The sequence below is a fragment of the Brassica napus genome, chromosome C8, assembly GCF_020379485.1.
Source record: "Brassica napus cultivar Da-Ae chromosome C8, Da-Ae, whole genome shotgun sequence".
In the NCBI taxonomy this organism is placed as follows: domain Eukaryota; kingdom Viridiplantae; phylum Streptophyta; class Magnoliopsida; order Brassicales; family Brassicaceae; genus Brassica; species Brassica napus.
Window position 1 is genome coordinate 43,699,861 of NC_063451.1, and position 15,679 is coordinate 43,715,539.

A 15,679-nucleotide genomic window follows, 5' to 3' on the forward strand; every position below is an offset into this window, starting at 1 on the left:
AAGATCGATGTGTATTCCATGATACGCTCATAAAATATCAAACCATTTTCAATAATTTTTTGGTGTTTTTTTTCCAAACGCCAATTCTCATCCAATCAAGCTTTTTGAAAAATGGCTTCTCTAAAATTTAAAGAAACTAGTTTTTAAATAAATGTTTATTTTTAAACAAAAACCAAAAACTAAAATTGCTTAAAACGTGTTTTACATTATTCTTATTACAAATAAAAAATATTTAGTCCAAAATAACTACTATAGGTATTAAAAAATAAATGTACATATAATGCTTACAATCCAACCCTGAGCACATATAATTAAGGCATTTTCTATGCTACTTTTTTGGAAGACACATCTAACAATAAACTGATGTGAATAAAAACTAACTAGGAATTTTGTCCGCACATGCGAGTACAGTTATTTAATAAATATTTATTACTAAATATATTATTATAAAGATCAAAAAATTAAATAAAACATTAAATTTATACTAATTTATGAATTTTTTATTTTTTTAATTTCTTAATTATTATTGATTTAAAAACATTATTTTTTTATAACAACACTAATATCTTGTAAATATGTTGTTATCTTGAACAATTTTTTATTATATTAATTTATAAACAATGATATAATTAAATAAACAAATATATAATTGTTAATATAAAGTGATGTTATTAAACCAAATTCTAGGAATTAGCATAACTTACAAAATCTCAAAATAAATCAAAAGCACAAGAATGTTAAACCAAACTCAGCTTTACATATTATATTAGTCAAAGTACATAAGAATATTGGTATATGTATAATTATATTGTGAAATACTTTCTATAATAATTGAATAAACACTCAAGCATACCAACTATGTTGACAAACAAAATAATAATATCTAATGTATTTTTTTTTTTGTCAACCAATAATATCTAATGTATATTTGAGGAAATTTTAATTTAACATAGTTATAATTCTTTAAAAATCCTGAAAAATAAAAAGTAAAAAAAGTAAATTTTAAATTTTCATTAAGGTACTTGTTGTAAAAAATATTTTTTGAAAATATTTTTTTTTCAAGTTATTCTTACAACTGGATGATAATAATAAATATTTAGTAAAAAATAAAAACAAAGAAATATTAAATTTTCAACTTAAGTAACAAATACAAGTTATTCTTGCAACTGAATGATAAGAATAAAAATGAAAATATCACAAAAATCACGTTAACAAAAAAATATAAATCAAATTTATTGTTATTGTTTATATACTTCTTTTTAGTATTTTAATATTAAAATATATTTAATAATTTTTAAAAATATGCCATGACATATTATGTTTACAAAATCAATTTTTGTTACTTTGTATAAAACTATTTATAATATTTTAGTATAATGATAAATCTAATTATGATATCTGTATATATAATACTAATTATAAAAATAAATAAATAAGAAATAAAGATGTAGATAAACATAAAATAAATACATGGAATTATCTTCTTCTTTTTTCAAAAATGTTTTCCATTTATTTTTGAGATATTTTTATAATATTAGTTTGTAATCAGTTAAATAATGAATTATATAATTTATTTATTAGATATTAAAACTTTAATTAGTCAAATTAATATTAAAATTATTTAATGACTAAGTCTAAAATGATGGAGAACATGACAAATAAGTAATATCACTTCTCAAATAATAGTATAGATTCAGATAAAATTTGAAAATTACCAATAATATAATTTTATTTATTTTAGGTTACTCATTACAATTTTTTTAATATATATACATATATATATATATTGTTAATAACTTTTATTTTATTTAGAGAAATTAGATTTTTTTCTCTTATTATTTGATACCTATAAATTAAATTTTGTAATCTTTTGGATTTACTTAATATTAATTACGACTAAAACTAGTATTTTTCATTTACTATTTCATACTTGTTATATTTCCTATTTTTTAATTTTTACTTAGTATTGACTGAGATTAGGAATATTTCCCATTTTATAAAGTTTACTTAGTATAGATTTTCAAAATTTTCTATATGAGATTCATGAAAGTTTTATTTTTAAAAAATTAATTTTATCAAATAATTTTATGTGTGTTTTGATAATAGTATTTTATATAATTTTCCAGAATTAAATATTTATTATTAATAATATTTTCATTTTATTAATTTGAAAATCAAAAACTAAAAATTTAAATTTAAAAAAACCATTCATATTTTTCAAAAAAACTGAAATCTATTTCAAAATCAAAAATTAAAAAAGGTAAAACTAAAATCTAAAAGCAAAGAAATCTAAATCCAAAAATTAAAAACTAAAAACTAAAAGCTAAAAATCATGTAAACAACCCCCGAACCCCACCATTAAGGTTTCACTTTTTTTTTTAGTTTTTTTTGGGGGCCACTACTAAGTTGCCAACTCATATCTAGTTTTTTTTTTAAAAGGCAAAATATAATTAGAAATATAAATATTAGCTTTAACAAAAGGAAAACGAAAAAAAAAGAAACAAAAAAAAATAGAACACGGTGACGGCTTGTAACCCTCCTTCGTTGGAAGCCATTTAGAGTCACGAAGAAGAAGAAAAAAAGGAGCGAAGAAGAGTATCAAAGAAGGTACAAAGTCATTAACGTAATTGACCATATAGTTGTTAGATTTTCGTGAATCACGTCAAATTCTCAAAAATTATATATAAGATTGGTCAACTAACTCTAACATATAAGATTGTTGTTGTTTTTAGTTTTACAGAAAGTTTGAGAAGGAATGGAGAATAATCAATTAAGTGTTGTTCTTGATGGTCAGCATGGATCTAGTTTACAAGTTTCAGGTGATTCTAGTTTGATCCTTTCTTGGAGATCTTTTCTTAAAGTTAATAATTATATGGATCTAGGAATGGAGAATAATCAATTAAGTGTTGTTTTCGGTGGTCAGCATGGATCTAGTTTACAAGTCTCAGGTGATTCTAGTTTGATCCTTTCTTGGAGATCCTTTTTTTAAAGTTAATAAATTATATGGATCTAGGAATAGAGAATAATCAATTAAGTGTTGTTCTTGTTTCTTTTTTTTTTAGTTTTCCTTTTTTTAAAGTTAATAATTATATTTCTAATTATATTTTACTTTTGTTTTTTGAAAAACTAGATATGAGTTGGCAACTTATCAGTGCATCACCCGAAAAAAACTCAGTGAATCACCTAGTTGGCAAAACTAGGTGATTCTAGTTTGATCATTTCTTGGAGATCCTTTTTTTAAAGTTAATAAATTATATGGATCTAGGAATGGAAAATAATCAATTAAATGTTGTTCTTGTTTCCTTTTTTTTAGTTTTCTTTTTTTAAAGTTAATAATTATATTTCTAATTATATTTTACTTTTGTTTTTTGAAAAACTAGATATGAGTTGGCAACTTATCGGTGCATCACACGAGAAAAACTCCTTTTTATATGACAAACAATGTATTTCCTTGGTTGCATTGCATGTATCGTAAAAATGTTTTTTTGTCTGAATATAATTTAACCAGTGCTGAGTGGGTACATGTGAAACACTGGCATGGAGCCCACAACTTTATAAAACCAATTTTTTTCTGTTTTTAATTACTTTCTTACATTTTTATTTAAAAATATTAATACATAAGGTTAAAAGTTTTTTATGTAAGAAAAATAAACATATTAATTAATGTAACATATAGATGTATAATATATATATATTTCAATTGGTAACTTTTTTACAATATAAATATCGTATTAAATAAAACTTTATATAATTATTTAAAATATTATTATATTTTTTTAAAAAAATGGTTTAGTTTTGTATAGGACCTCTAAAATTTCAGGACTGCCATTGAATTTAACATCATTCAAAAAAAAGATTTGTGTTCAGAAATAGAACTACTCCCTCCGTTCGTTATTATATGACCTTTCAAAGGTTACGTAAATTAAGAAAGATAATGGAATCTCTATTTTAGCCTTCTCCGTTAGTGTTTAATGTTAAAATTGACTCTGAATCATTAGTGAGGGTAAACAAAGTCTTATTATGTCATTATACGCTTGGGATTCCGTGAACGTCAGATATAATGATACAAAAAAAAACACACAGGCTCTGAATGGTAACAGCGGATTGAGCGGTGCTAGACAAGCGGATTGGATACTGCGGTACGGTTTAACTGCGGTTTGTACGAGAGAAACACATGCTGCGGAACAACTGCGGTTTGTGTAAAATAAACGGTTCAAAAAATAGTATGAATGGTAACATGTATAATAAATAGTGTAACTGCGGGATACATATAATATATTTATATTTTATAAACTAAAAAAAATCAGTGATATTAATATAATATTTTAAAATATAAAAATTATTTTATATATCTCAAATATGAAATTTAATATGCTATTACTGAGATTTAATTTAATTTATAAAATAAATTATATATTGCAAAACTTTACAAATCATATTCACATATACCTCATCTAAAATATTGTGTTTTCAAATTTCAAAACTTTAGCTAGGCATGGGCACATTTATCTAGAACTAAAATGAACCAAACCGAAAAACGAGGTTTGGTTTGGATTTGAGTTTTGATCCTATCAATTATACTAGTGGATCATATATCTTTAGAACCGGAAAGCTAGAACCGAACGAAAAACTGAACCAGAACTGAATCGAGATCCGAATAGGTATGTGAATTTCTATTATATAGTTTATATATTTATAAATATTAACTATATTAGTTTTAATAATAATCTAATAATTAAAAAATATATTTAGAAAACAAAATACCTAATAATAATATTATCTGTAATATTTTTTTTTAAATCCTAACCGAATGTGATCCGAAATGACTTTGGATATAAGCATGTTCTCAACTTTGTTATCCAAATCGAACCGATACTGAGCCAAACTTTCTAAATACCAAACAGATCTAAAGCTCTGGAACCGAAGAAACGAAAACTGAAAAGTATAGTATCGATGTAATTGAGTGAAACATATTTATAATTATATAGACAAAATAAAATTAAGTAAATAAGTAAAGATAATATAAAGATATAGTAGATAAATGTATAGAATGAAAATAATTTATTTACAATAATATAACCTCTTAACCACACCATATTTTTGAATACAGATTAATGTGCTCGAAATAATGTGTTAATTTGTACAATTTAAAAAATATTTTATTATTGATGAAAAATAATTAATAAAGAACCGCACGTTGAAACACATCTCATTTGATGTGGTTAAAGTTTGCATGGCGTTCCACTGATTTTCTTATGTAATGCGAACCGCCCGCGTTTCATTTTATTTTTATATTATTTTATTTTCAGCTTAAACACATCAAAATATTTGTGTTGAATGGTAACCTTAATTGCGGTCCAGTCCGTCCCGCATGTCAACCGCACTATACATTCATAGCCTTAAACGTCATATAATAACAAATGGAGGAAGTAATAGTAGGCCCGGGACTTTTATCCGAGATCTGGATTCGATCCGAGATTCGATCCGGATCCGATCCGAAAATCCGGATATCCGGAGGGGCCGAATCTGGATCCGGATAGTAAAATGTTGGATCCGTCAAAGTCGGATCCGGATCCGGATATCTTAATTTTTAAGTCCGGATATCCGGATCCGTAAGTTTTATTAATAAATATTTCAAAAATAGTAATATCTATATATAAAAATTAATTTTATTTAATATATTTTCATTTTTATAATAATATATATAAATTTTATGTAAATTTTGTAATATTGTACATAGAAATAATTAAAGACGTTATATATATATATTTTAAATTATTGTTAATATTTTATATATATATATATTAATATTATTTTTTATTTATTTTAAGGATCCAAATCCGGATCCGGATATCCGCCGGATATTACAATTTTTAGGAGGATATCCGACACCCGGATATCCGAGAACCCCGGATCCGGATAAGGATAGTAAAATTATGGATCCGCCGGATAAGGATCCGGATCCGGATACCTTAAAATTGCCCGGATATCTAATCCGTCTCAGGCCTAAGTAATAGATAGGTTGTAAAATTTTGTCTTTGCTCTTTAAAAAAAAAAATCAATTGTCTAATTATCAAATGTTATTTGAGCAACCGGGCCTCGTGGTTTGGTGGTAAAGGAACCTCGGCTGAGGTGCCCACCATTACGAGTTCGAGCCCCGGCCACAGCGGATTTAACATGGTTTCCGTTTGGTCTCTAGGACCTTCTTCATCAGTTCCGGTTGGACGCGGTGGGATAGTCGCACTAAGTGGGAGGTCCGGATACTTGAATAATTAAAACAAAAAGTTATTTGAGCTAACCAGAAAGAAATAGACTGATTGGCTAATTTCTTTGGGTAGCAAAACCTTTGCCCAGCTAACCAAGCATCGGGATTTCAAATTTTCAATTGCAGCTCCTCTTCGTCAGGTTTATGGGCCAGATATGTTGACTTATATAGGCCCTTGTAAAAATGCCTAATTGCTTCATATCCCTTATAACAGACCAAAATCATTTGGGTAAATCACACTCAAAAGATTCTAAAATAAATATTTTTATTAAAAAGATAGAAAAACTTTGTATCTTTACTTTATAGATATAAATATAAATAAATAATAAAAAAATTAAATCAACTTTTCCAATTCAAACTTTTTATTTTCGAATATTATTTATGAAAATTTGTTTTTTCAAACTTCTATTTGAAATCTAAATTTTTTAAACTATTATTTTAAATATTTTTTTCTAAAATTCTAAATCCCACGTTCCAACCGCTACTAAATTTATATTAGTTAACCTTAAAATTATAAGTGTCTTTTAACTTTTGATGAAACATAGTTTGGTAAAAACTTTTTGGTGTTAATATATGAAATTTCTCAAATCATTTTGTTGACCTAAATTTTTACTTAACAATGGAAGATCTTGATATAAGATTTGGATATAGGTTCGTAATCTATCTCAGAGCCGAAGTCAGCCTTATAGTTTAATTTTAAGAATAACCATCAGTCCAGTTGTTTGATCTTGATATAAGATTTGGAAATATATCGTGCCGCACTGTATATTTCCTCTCTAATTTGTTTGTTCGCCATGTAACGTATGATATTCAGGGTTGGTGGTGATCAAGCCTCAACGACCCGTTAGCTTTAACAGAGACCACATGGAGTTGCGTGGCCTAAAAGAGTTGTGGGTTTCGCATTTATGAAGTATTGTGATCAAAAGGACAATTAAGTGCAGGAGCGGAGGTGGACCCAACAAAGGTAATACGGCAGGAAAACATAATCAAATCATCACACCACAACTTAATTTAAAAAAAAAATCATCACCACAACTTGTAAACACATAATAAATATGAAAGAGATGATCAGAGGCGGAGAAGACAACGGAGAGCCTTGCCCTGATGCAGGAGCTGCATAGCTTCGTTAATATCACTGAAAGGAAGCTGGTGAGAGATGAAGAGGTCCAGATTGAGCTGACCTTGGAGGCACTGTGTGAATAGAAGAGGCAACTGTGTTTTGGGTTTTAAACCTCCAAAAACAGAGGCAGTGATTGATCTGCCTTGGAAGAGCTCCATGGGATGGATAGGGAGAAGCTGTGGGCTTGCGTGAACGCCAAGCAACACTGTCACTCCCACTCCCGAGTTTGTTGACAAAAAAGCCTCTCGAAGTGCTTCAATTCTTCCCGCACACTCGAAGCTGTACTCAACTCCTCCCTCTGTTATCTCCATCACCCTCTCATGAACCGTCTTGTCACTCTCCTTTGGGTTTATGAACTCACTTATCCCTGCTTCTCTCCCTGTTTGATGCAAGTTCACCTATTGTATAATTCGATTGAGAACTGTATTAAGTCTCATCAAAGATAATAAATGTATTATACCTAATGGGAACTTGTTAGGGTTGACGTCGATTCCAATGATTTTTGAGGCCCCCTTTGCTCTTGCACCCTCAGCTACCGCAAGCCCAACAGCGCCCAGCCCAAAGATAGCGACGGTGGAGCCAGGCTGAATATCAGCCACGTTCCAGGCCGCACCCACTCCTTCATTAAACATTACTTGTCCCATTTATTAAATAAACACAACCACTATGTCATGTCACACATAATTATGTTGGTTACCAGTTGAGACACCGCAGCTGAGGAGGCTCATCTTCTCTAGAGGAAACCGAGGGTCCACCTTCACCACACAGGCCGAGTCTACGACCGTGTACTCGGAGAAGGTGGATGTGTTAAGAAAATGGTAGATGGGCTTGTTGTCTTTGCTGGTGAAGAATCTGGTCTTCCCATCACCTACCATCACTTTCTTCATTGGATCCACTCGGAACCTCTCGCACAGATTGGCTCCGTCTCGCTTGCAGACTCTGCAATCACCACATTCTCCAGTGAAAATAGGGAGCACATGATCCCCTGCCTTCATATCTTCCACTCCTTCCCCAACGCTCTCCACTATCCTGTTTCCATCCATTGGGAAACAAAATAATAATAATGAGACAACAAGATATATTAGTATTTTACCAAAAAAAAAAAAAGATATGTATTAGACTAATTACCCTGCAGCCTCATGACCAAGGATTCGAGGGTATGCTTGTTGAGCCTCGTTCTGACCAGCAGACACGTATAAGAAAATTAGAAGGACACTTCAAGAAGAAGAAGAGAAAAAGAGAGAGAATATTACCTCGCCTTTCCATGCGCTAAGATCGGTGTGACAGATGGAAGTGAAGAGGATTCGTAATCTAACTTCCAATCTCTGAGGAGGATCCACTTTTACATCCTCCATCACTAGAGCTTCTCCTGCTCCCCATGCCACAGCCGCTGTTCATTCATTCATTAACACTCATCATATTAATTTTAGCTTAGCGTTAGACTTATACATACATATAAACATCATTGTAAATTACCTCTGCAGGTGATAACTTTTCCTTGTGTTTCCATCCGCAAGACTCTCCTTAGTTATTGTTGGCTCTGATAGTTGAAAGTAGGTAATGAGCTGAATATATATAGAAACATTTTCTCACCAGATAATTAAGTTCATTAATTACAGTTAGCTAAAAAAAATTTCTTTGTTATACAGACTTTTCAATCAACTAACATCCAAGACTTTGACACAAGAGGAGACTTGAAGAATATTCTGCAACTAAGTGACAAACCATACACAATCACATTATTAATGCATCGATTTTTTTGTATCTAATGAAGAATGGCAAATACTAATCAAAGCAATTGGATCAGAGCCCCAACCTAATACTTTTATGCATTTGACCCTAGTCATTAACTAAGAATGTTCTCCGGGGTTGAAAGACGTAGTCCATGTTCCGTTTCAAGTTTCAACTTGTTTACGTATATCGGACTTCTAATTTGACCATTCCCTCGCTCATTTAAATGTCTGTGGGTTATGGAATGTCCCCATTCCCTCGCTCATTTAATTGGTATTCAATTGTCTGTGGGTTATGGAATGTCCCCATTTATTTAATGCTCTTTGTTTTCGTCTGTCTTATCTCTAGATAGATAACATTGAAAAAGAAAAGTATCAAAAATGGAGTAACTCTTTTCAATAAAAATATTTTTCACCGGCGTAAAAGGAAATTTGAAGCTATAACGTTGAAAATATTTCCCGCCGACGTAAAAAAAAGGAATTTTCAAGCTTTGAGCTCACGTATCAAAAGATAGATCAAAATTTCTTCAAACCTCGTGATGTCAATTGTAAACTTGAAAAATTCTTCAAGAAGAAGTTGAGGACAACCCTTAGAACTACTGAAATTCTTTCTCAGGCAGCCCGAAAGATTCGTTGTATGTCCATTTCCCACTTCGAAATTAGAAGTGAAATCGAAATTTTATAAAAATAAATAAATTATTCTCTTACAACTGAAATTATACCTCCGAATATTGATAGCACGAAAGGTTATTACTCGAAAAGATCAAACAAAATCTCTCATTCCCTAGAGGAAACAAAGGCTAGATCGAAGATATAGATAAATCTGACCGTTAAATAGAACGAGAACAAAATCTAAAGATGTAAACCGAAAAGATGCAGGAAAAAAAACACAAGGCAAAGATCGACTCCGGCTCTATGGAATCAGTCAAGTCAGAAATCCGAAGAAGACAATTTGAAAAAAATTAGAGAAAGAACAGAGGTTTTTAAATCTAGTAAAAAAGTTTGATTTTTAATCTTGTAAACTAAAATTCACTAAATGTTATAGAAGATAAAGATAGTTATATGCCTTTGGTATAAAATAGAATAACCCAAAAACTAAAGGTATTTATGGCGAACCAAATCAAATTATATATAATTTTAGTTTTTAACATGGTAGCTAATTTTTAAAACCGAAATACCAAAGAGCCCGAAAAAAGAGGCTGAAGCCAGACCGCAATCGGAATTTGAACACCCCTAATCAAGAAGCTAAACACATCTTTTTAGTGATATAGATCATCATGTCTAGGACTTTGTAGTCTAATCTATCACTATAATGATTCAGGTAAACTTACAAAACTAACCATTACATACAATAATTTAGACTACCCCCTAGCCGGTTCTGTAATTACATTAGTACACACACTTGAACAGTGTTTTTGCACATCATACAAACTTGGTCTGCAAAGGAAATTTAAACTTCTAATACAAGAGATTGCAAAGGGCAAAAGATCTGTAGTATGAAACATTTTGAGGGTCATTCTCTTACAAGGGATAGATAATAAGCTTTTTGTACATGCGTCTAATTTTGACGCTGGTGTCATTTATTCTTGATTCGAAAACAGCCTGATTTTGCTCACTGGTCTGTTAGACTCCACTCAAATACATAGTCTTCTTAAGAGGTTCGTAATTAGAGATTGTCATGCGAGCTAACACAATTGCATGAGATATTGCACAAAGTGTGACTAAAGAAGATAGGCGATTGTATTTATATTTGCAAAGATAGTAGGAGGTTTGATTAAGCCTTATGGATAGTAAATCAAAGTGAATTAAGAACGAGAACCTTTTAAAAAGGGTTAGAAAGCGGGTTCTTTGATTATATTAACACCCAACACTTGAGAATTTTTGCAACATGATAGAAACAAGTTCAGCTAAGATAATAAAAAGCAAAAAAAAAACTTGCAAGTTGTGCAAAGGAACATTGAAGGTCAGACAAGAATGACAACTTCAAAAGAACATCTGCTGCCTAAAGAGGAGGGCGACTCTCGACTTCCTTAGTCTCAACCTCCTTTGACCTCCCGAATATCTAAAAGAGGTTGACATAAATAAAGATAAGTTAATATCTAATGATTTAAGAGTAAACAAAAAGGCCAAATCCAAGAAAGAGAGTTAGAGAAAGAAAGGAACCTTGTCGATGGTGTTTTTGAAGCAAGTCTTGTGTTCATCCATAGAGGCATTGAGGAACTCGTTAAAGTGGTCTTTGAGGTTTGCAAGGAAAGTGGCGTTGTCATCATTGGCATACTTCCTGCAAGATGATGTCGTAGAAACTGCAGCTTTTGGCTCCTTCTCCTTCTGGCTATCCATCTCTTCCTGTCGATTAAAAAAAAAAAAAGGAAAAGCCAATATTCAATCCAAGGTGAAACCCTAAAAACACACACACAAGAAGCTAAAGCAATACCCCAAAGATAAACGCTGCATTTTCACAGCAATTACTATAAGCATGACAATACCCACCAACTGTTCGATTCAATTCCTAACAGAGTATTAACTAAAACTCAAGAAAAAAAAAACTCAAAACTAGCAGCGATGATTCTTATACAGGAACTATCAGTAGTAATTCAACTTCTCTTTGATTTCATAAAAGAGAAAATTTAATGAATATCAAAGTTTACCTGAATCAGGGTTTCTCTGCAAAAAAAAGTCTCTTCTTTTCCTAGTTTCTCTGCTTCTCTTTCCTTTCTCTCTGCAAGCTGAGAGTCGATATCTGTATATATACACACTTTTCCTCTGCGGGTACGACACGCAAATCACCTTGGCCAACAAGGCATAAGAAAAAACGGAAAAATCTCTCTATAGTGGGCCGAGGCCCATTCCAATCAAACCGCCTAAGTTTAAACCGTGACCCCCTTTAACTTTTTTAAGCATTTAAAAGATACACTGTTGTAAAATTCAATTTTGGTCCTTCAACTTTTAAAAACTTTTATTATTTTTGTTTATACAAATGTTACATTCTGTTAAAAAGAACATACAAAACAATCTGTACGACAAAAAAGGGTCTCTCTAATGAACAATGAGTCTTCGAAGATGATCAAGAAACACAGACAAGCTAACATCATCTGTGAATACATTACTCCCTCCGGAAAAAGGACCATTTCCATCTGATGAAGGATTCAGTTTTGCTAGTAGAAAACGAGCCTGCCCAAATACACAACCACAAGCCAAAAGAACCAACACACCATTAATATAGCAATCCATCTCAGAGAAACATGGGTTGATTTTACTACTCAGGAGACTCTACCTGTGAACCATATTGATCGCATATGACAAGACGCGGAATGGGAAACCTTTCGTTTATTATTGTATCTGAATAGTCTCGAGGAGACTGCAACAGATGCACAAGTGCCTGACAAAGAGAATATCAGACTCTACTAGACAACTATTTTTTTTAATTATTCATCTTTATCTTTTAAGATGATGGATGATAATGTGTACCTGGTGCTCAGGTTGATGATGGTATCCAGCTTTTCTCCATTGAGCGATTGTAGCACCGTGAAATATTACGAGTGTGAAGTACGCATCCAACAGTAGGATTCTATCAGCTGCAATGGATGCCACATCAAGAGGAATTGGTTCTGGCTGTGAATTGAATGTGAAAGAAACCAGCCAAGGTTGAATCATAACGACTGAATTCGAAACGTTCTCTCGGTTCAATATCATTCGAAAATATGCTGTCTCGTCTGGGCTGTTGTTAAAGACCTACAAAAGGAGAAGCCAAAATGTGCTTAATGATCGTTACAATAACCTCAGCCTCTTATGGACAGTGAAAGCAGAGTACCTGGACAAACTGAGATCGGCGCAAGTGAAACACAAACTGAGGGAAGTTTGATAACTGAGAAGGTAGGTTAAATGAAGAAGCATTGCCCTTTTGGTACTCTCCAAACCGGGAGCATAGATTTACTAAAGCTTTGTCCGCCCACCGTTGGGGATTAAACTCAGGCTGTGAAATAAGAAGCAAGTGATCTACCAGATATTCAGCTTATTATAATAATCTAGCTACCAACAAGTACCTGAGTCTCCATTTTGAAAGAAATAAGTCGTGCCATAACTACAGCAGCTGCTTCTTGGTCAAATCCATTTGTCAACTCCTATACTAAGCAAATTTTGATTAACAGTGAGATCATAGATATATGAAGATAGAAACATAACTTCTCAAATCTGAAATATAATAGTGCAGAAACTACTGAAGTTCACATTCTCAGAGCAAAGCTAGTTCTCCTCACAAAAAAAAAGCTAATGAAACAAGCAATATAGATCCACCTTCCTCATAAGATTGTATATATCATAAACATACTACTCAAAACTTGCCTGTAAGTTTTCAGTTCCCATGACCCATCTTCTTGAAAGAGTTGTAACCCGGAGCCTTGTTTGACCATTTGAGTGCTGATAACTACAGAAACATAAAATTTCATAAGTACAAAGTGTCTCCACCTCTCCGTCCATAACTTGCAATTTTAGATGGAAAAGCTTCAGATCCCTTACTATGTTAAAAACTGGAAGTAGAACTGGTTGATCTGCGACTGCAGAACGACATCAGCTGTCTCCCTTTTAGCAATTTCAAAAACTAAACATACGGAAGTACTTTTACCAAGGCCACACATCTTCCACGCGCTTGTGTGGCCCTGACCGATGCCAGTGTCAGAGCATAACGGTCCTTTCTGGAAACAATCATCGGAAAGTAAACTTCTTAATCACAACAAACTTAAGGGAAACAAAGATAGCTTCACACTTCTGAATGATACCTTTTCGAGAGATGCACAAGGGCCAATGATTCCCTGAACTTTGACACCCTTTGAGCAGTTAATTTCAAATATACCACTGTAAGAAAAGAATCCAACTATCAGAAACTAAATCACTGAAGATGAACACAGCAGATAAGAAAGATAGGTAAGCCATTACCATGAGGACAAGCCTAGATCATTTTCACCTGACTGAAACACCCGCTTGAGAGAATCCCTAAACACCGAATGGCCAAAACTTTCAGCAAGCACCACAAACCCACCTGTCTGCTCAACTGCAACTTTCATCTCAGCTATGCCAACCTTTACAAAATGCACAAACTTATATTTAAAAGTCAGCTACCAAACACACAAAGAAAACAACTCTCAATCCAAATCACCTGATCAACAGAACTCGCGAAAACATCAAGAACATGGCCTTGGTGAACAAGTTGTTTCGCAAGCTTCTCATAGAACTCTACAGCTTCTTGATAACACGGAGCAGAATCTTTATCAATGTCCTTATGAGAACGGATTGGTTCCGAAAGCTCCCGGGAAACAATCTACAAAAAAGGCATAGGAGGAAGATCTTAAGCTACCACCAAGATTCCAACAGAGAGTAAGGAGGAAGAGACTTACAGCTCCAGGGCCTAGAGTGGAAGGTCCACCAACAAAAGCCATGATTCTAGCAGCGGAGCCAGGAAAGCAAGCTCCTAAGAGACAAGCAGCTATACGAAGCGCAACACCGGTGCACCTCCCGGGGCGGTGATCAGGTGCAGCCGGCCACTGGCTGCTTCCAAGCTCCTCAAGAACCTAAAAGCAAAAAGTAAGTTAACAGATGAACAAATTATGATTGATAAGTCTAAGAAAAGGGATTCGATTTTACGAACGGAGTGGAGAGTAAACTGGCAATCGGCAGCTGGTGGGAGAAACCGAGCAATGTCTTCTGCGGAGAGACCGTCACGAACGCCGGCGATGACGCCGGAAGAAGGTTTAGGGCTCTTGACGAAGAAAGAGAGCTGATCAAGGAGCTGATCTTTGGAACAGTCTCTGTTTCCATGGAAGAAGTAAGATTTGTTGCAGTGCGGGAACCCGAGCTCGTAGACGCGGACTAACGAATCGAAGGCGATGAGTCCGACGACGGAGACGTCGGGGATGAGATCGAGGGCTTGGGAGAGAGACGATCTGAGGAAATCGAGTTCGTCGGAGAAGAGGCAAGTGTCAACGACGAAGAGGAAGACGGGAGGGGGAGAGGAGGAGGAGGAGGAGGAGAGGTACTCGACGGTTGTGGAGCGAGGGAAAAGCTCCGGGGGGAGATTGGTGTCGGAGATCGAGGAGTAGTTTAACGGGAAGGGGTTGCGATTGAAGCAGAAAGGGCAGCCCCAGGTGGAGGCGGAGAAGTCGACGACGGAGTAAGGGTTTAAGACGGAGCGGCAAGTGCGGCAACGGAGGGGAGCGTAAGGGAGGAGAGGGGTGGAGTGGGCGAGAGGTGTGTAGATGGCGGAAACTGGGATCTCGGAGTCGATGGGTTGGTGGTCCTTGGTGGTTGCGACGGGGATGATGTTCCATGGCATTCTAACTCCATCTTGAGATTCGAGCTCTGCGAACTCTGCCATGCTCGGAGACTTGCACACGCCAAGTGTTCGATCAAATGCCTAAGAGAGCGGGTTTCATAACAGAAAAGAATCGCGATTTCCTTCAAATTATTTATATAAATATTCAGGACATCATCATCGCTGGCAGGATAATAAGAGAAGCTTCCTCGATTAATTTTTTCAAGACTAATCTCACAATTCGATTTCTGAGAAACGTC

General features: G+C 33.6%; 2 protein-coding genes across 2 annotated transcripts; both read right to left on the reverse strand.

The window, feature by feature from the left end:
* Positions 1-7,233: 7,233 nt before the first annotated feature.
* LOC111208897 (alcohol dehydrogenase-like 4) lies at positions 7,234-9,307 on the reverse strand. The gene is made up of 7 exons (XM_048765077.1): positions 9,202-9,307; positions 8,862-8,925; positions 8,639-8,775; positions 8,514-8,563; positions 8,083-8,414; positions 7,846-8,004; positions 7,234-7,764 (listed from the first exon to the last, which is right to left on the reverse strand). Exons 2-7 carry the CDS (start codon positions 8,893-8,895, stop codon positions 7,334-7,336), a joined length of 1,143 nt encoding a protein of 380 aa, XP_048621034.1. The 5' UTR covers positions 8,896-8,925; positions 9,202-9,307; the 3' UTR covers positions 7,234-7,333.
* A 1,628-nt stretch (positions 9,308-10,935) lies between these two features.
* LOC111208786 (protein transport protein SEC23-like) lies at positions 10,936-15,664 on the reverse strand. Its single transcript, XM_022708241.2, has 14 exons — positions 14,757-15,664; positions 14,506-14,679; positions 14,268-14,429; positions 14,048-14,190; positions 13,891-13,966; positions 13,631-13,806; positions 13,457-13,538; positions 13,159-13,236; positions 12,927-13,088; positions 12,584-12,847; positions 12,390-12,494; positions 11,764-12,286; positions 11,279-11,461; positions 10,936-11,177 (listed from the first exon to the last, which is right to left on the reverse strand). The coding sequence occupies exons 1-12, from the start codon at positions 15,480-15,482 to the stop codon at positions 12,152-12,154; spliced, it is 2,283 nt and encodes a 760-aa protein (XP_022563962.2). The 5' UTR covers positions 15,483-15,664; the 3' UTR covers positions 10,936-11,177; positions 11,279-11,461; positions 11,764-12,151.
* Positions 15,665-15,679: the final 15 nt, after the last annotated feature.

What these genes read in the sequence shown, in the direction of transcription:
- LOC111208897 (XM_048765077.1), bottom strand. Translation starts at nt 8,895, where the DNA reads ATGGAAACACAAGGAAAAGTTATCACCTGCAGAG. An exon ending in AAAAGTTATCACCTGCAGAG is followed by an intron (nt 8,776 to 8,861) that starts GTAATTTACAAT and finishes ATGAATGAACAG; the next exon opens with CGGCTGTGGCATGGGGAGCA. An exon ending in CTTGGTCATGAGGCTGCAGG is followed by an intron (nt 8,415 to 8,513) that starts GTAATTAGTCTA and finishes GGATGGAAACAG; the next exon opens with GATAGTGGAGAGCGTTGGGG.
- LOC111208786 (XM_022708241.2), bottom strand. Translation starts at nt 15,482, where the DNA reads ATGGCAGAGTTCGCAGAGCTCGAATCTCAAGATGGAGTTAGAATGCCA. An exon ending in TACTTCCAGTTTTTAACATA is followed by an intron (nt 13,539 to 13,630) that starts GTAAGGGATCTG and finishes ATGTTTCTGTAG; the next exon opens with TTATCAGCACTCAAATGGTC. An exon ending in GCGATCAATATGGTTCACAG is followed by an intron (nt 12,287 to 12,389) that starts GTAGAGTCTCCT and finishes GTATTTGGGCAG; the next exon opens with GCTCGTTTTCTACTAGCAAA.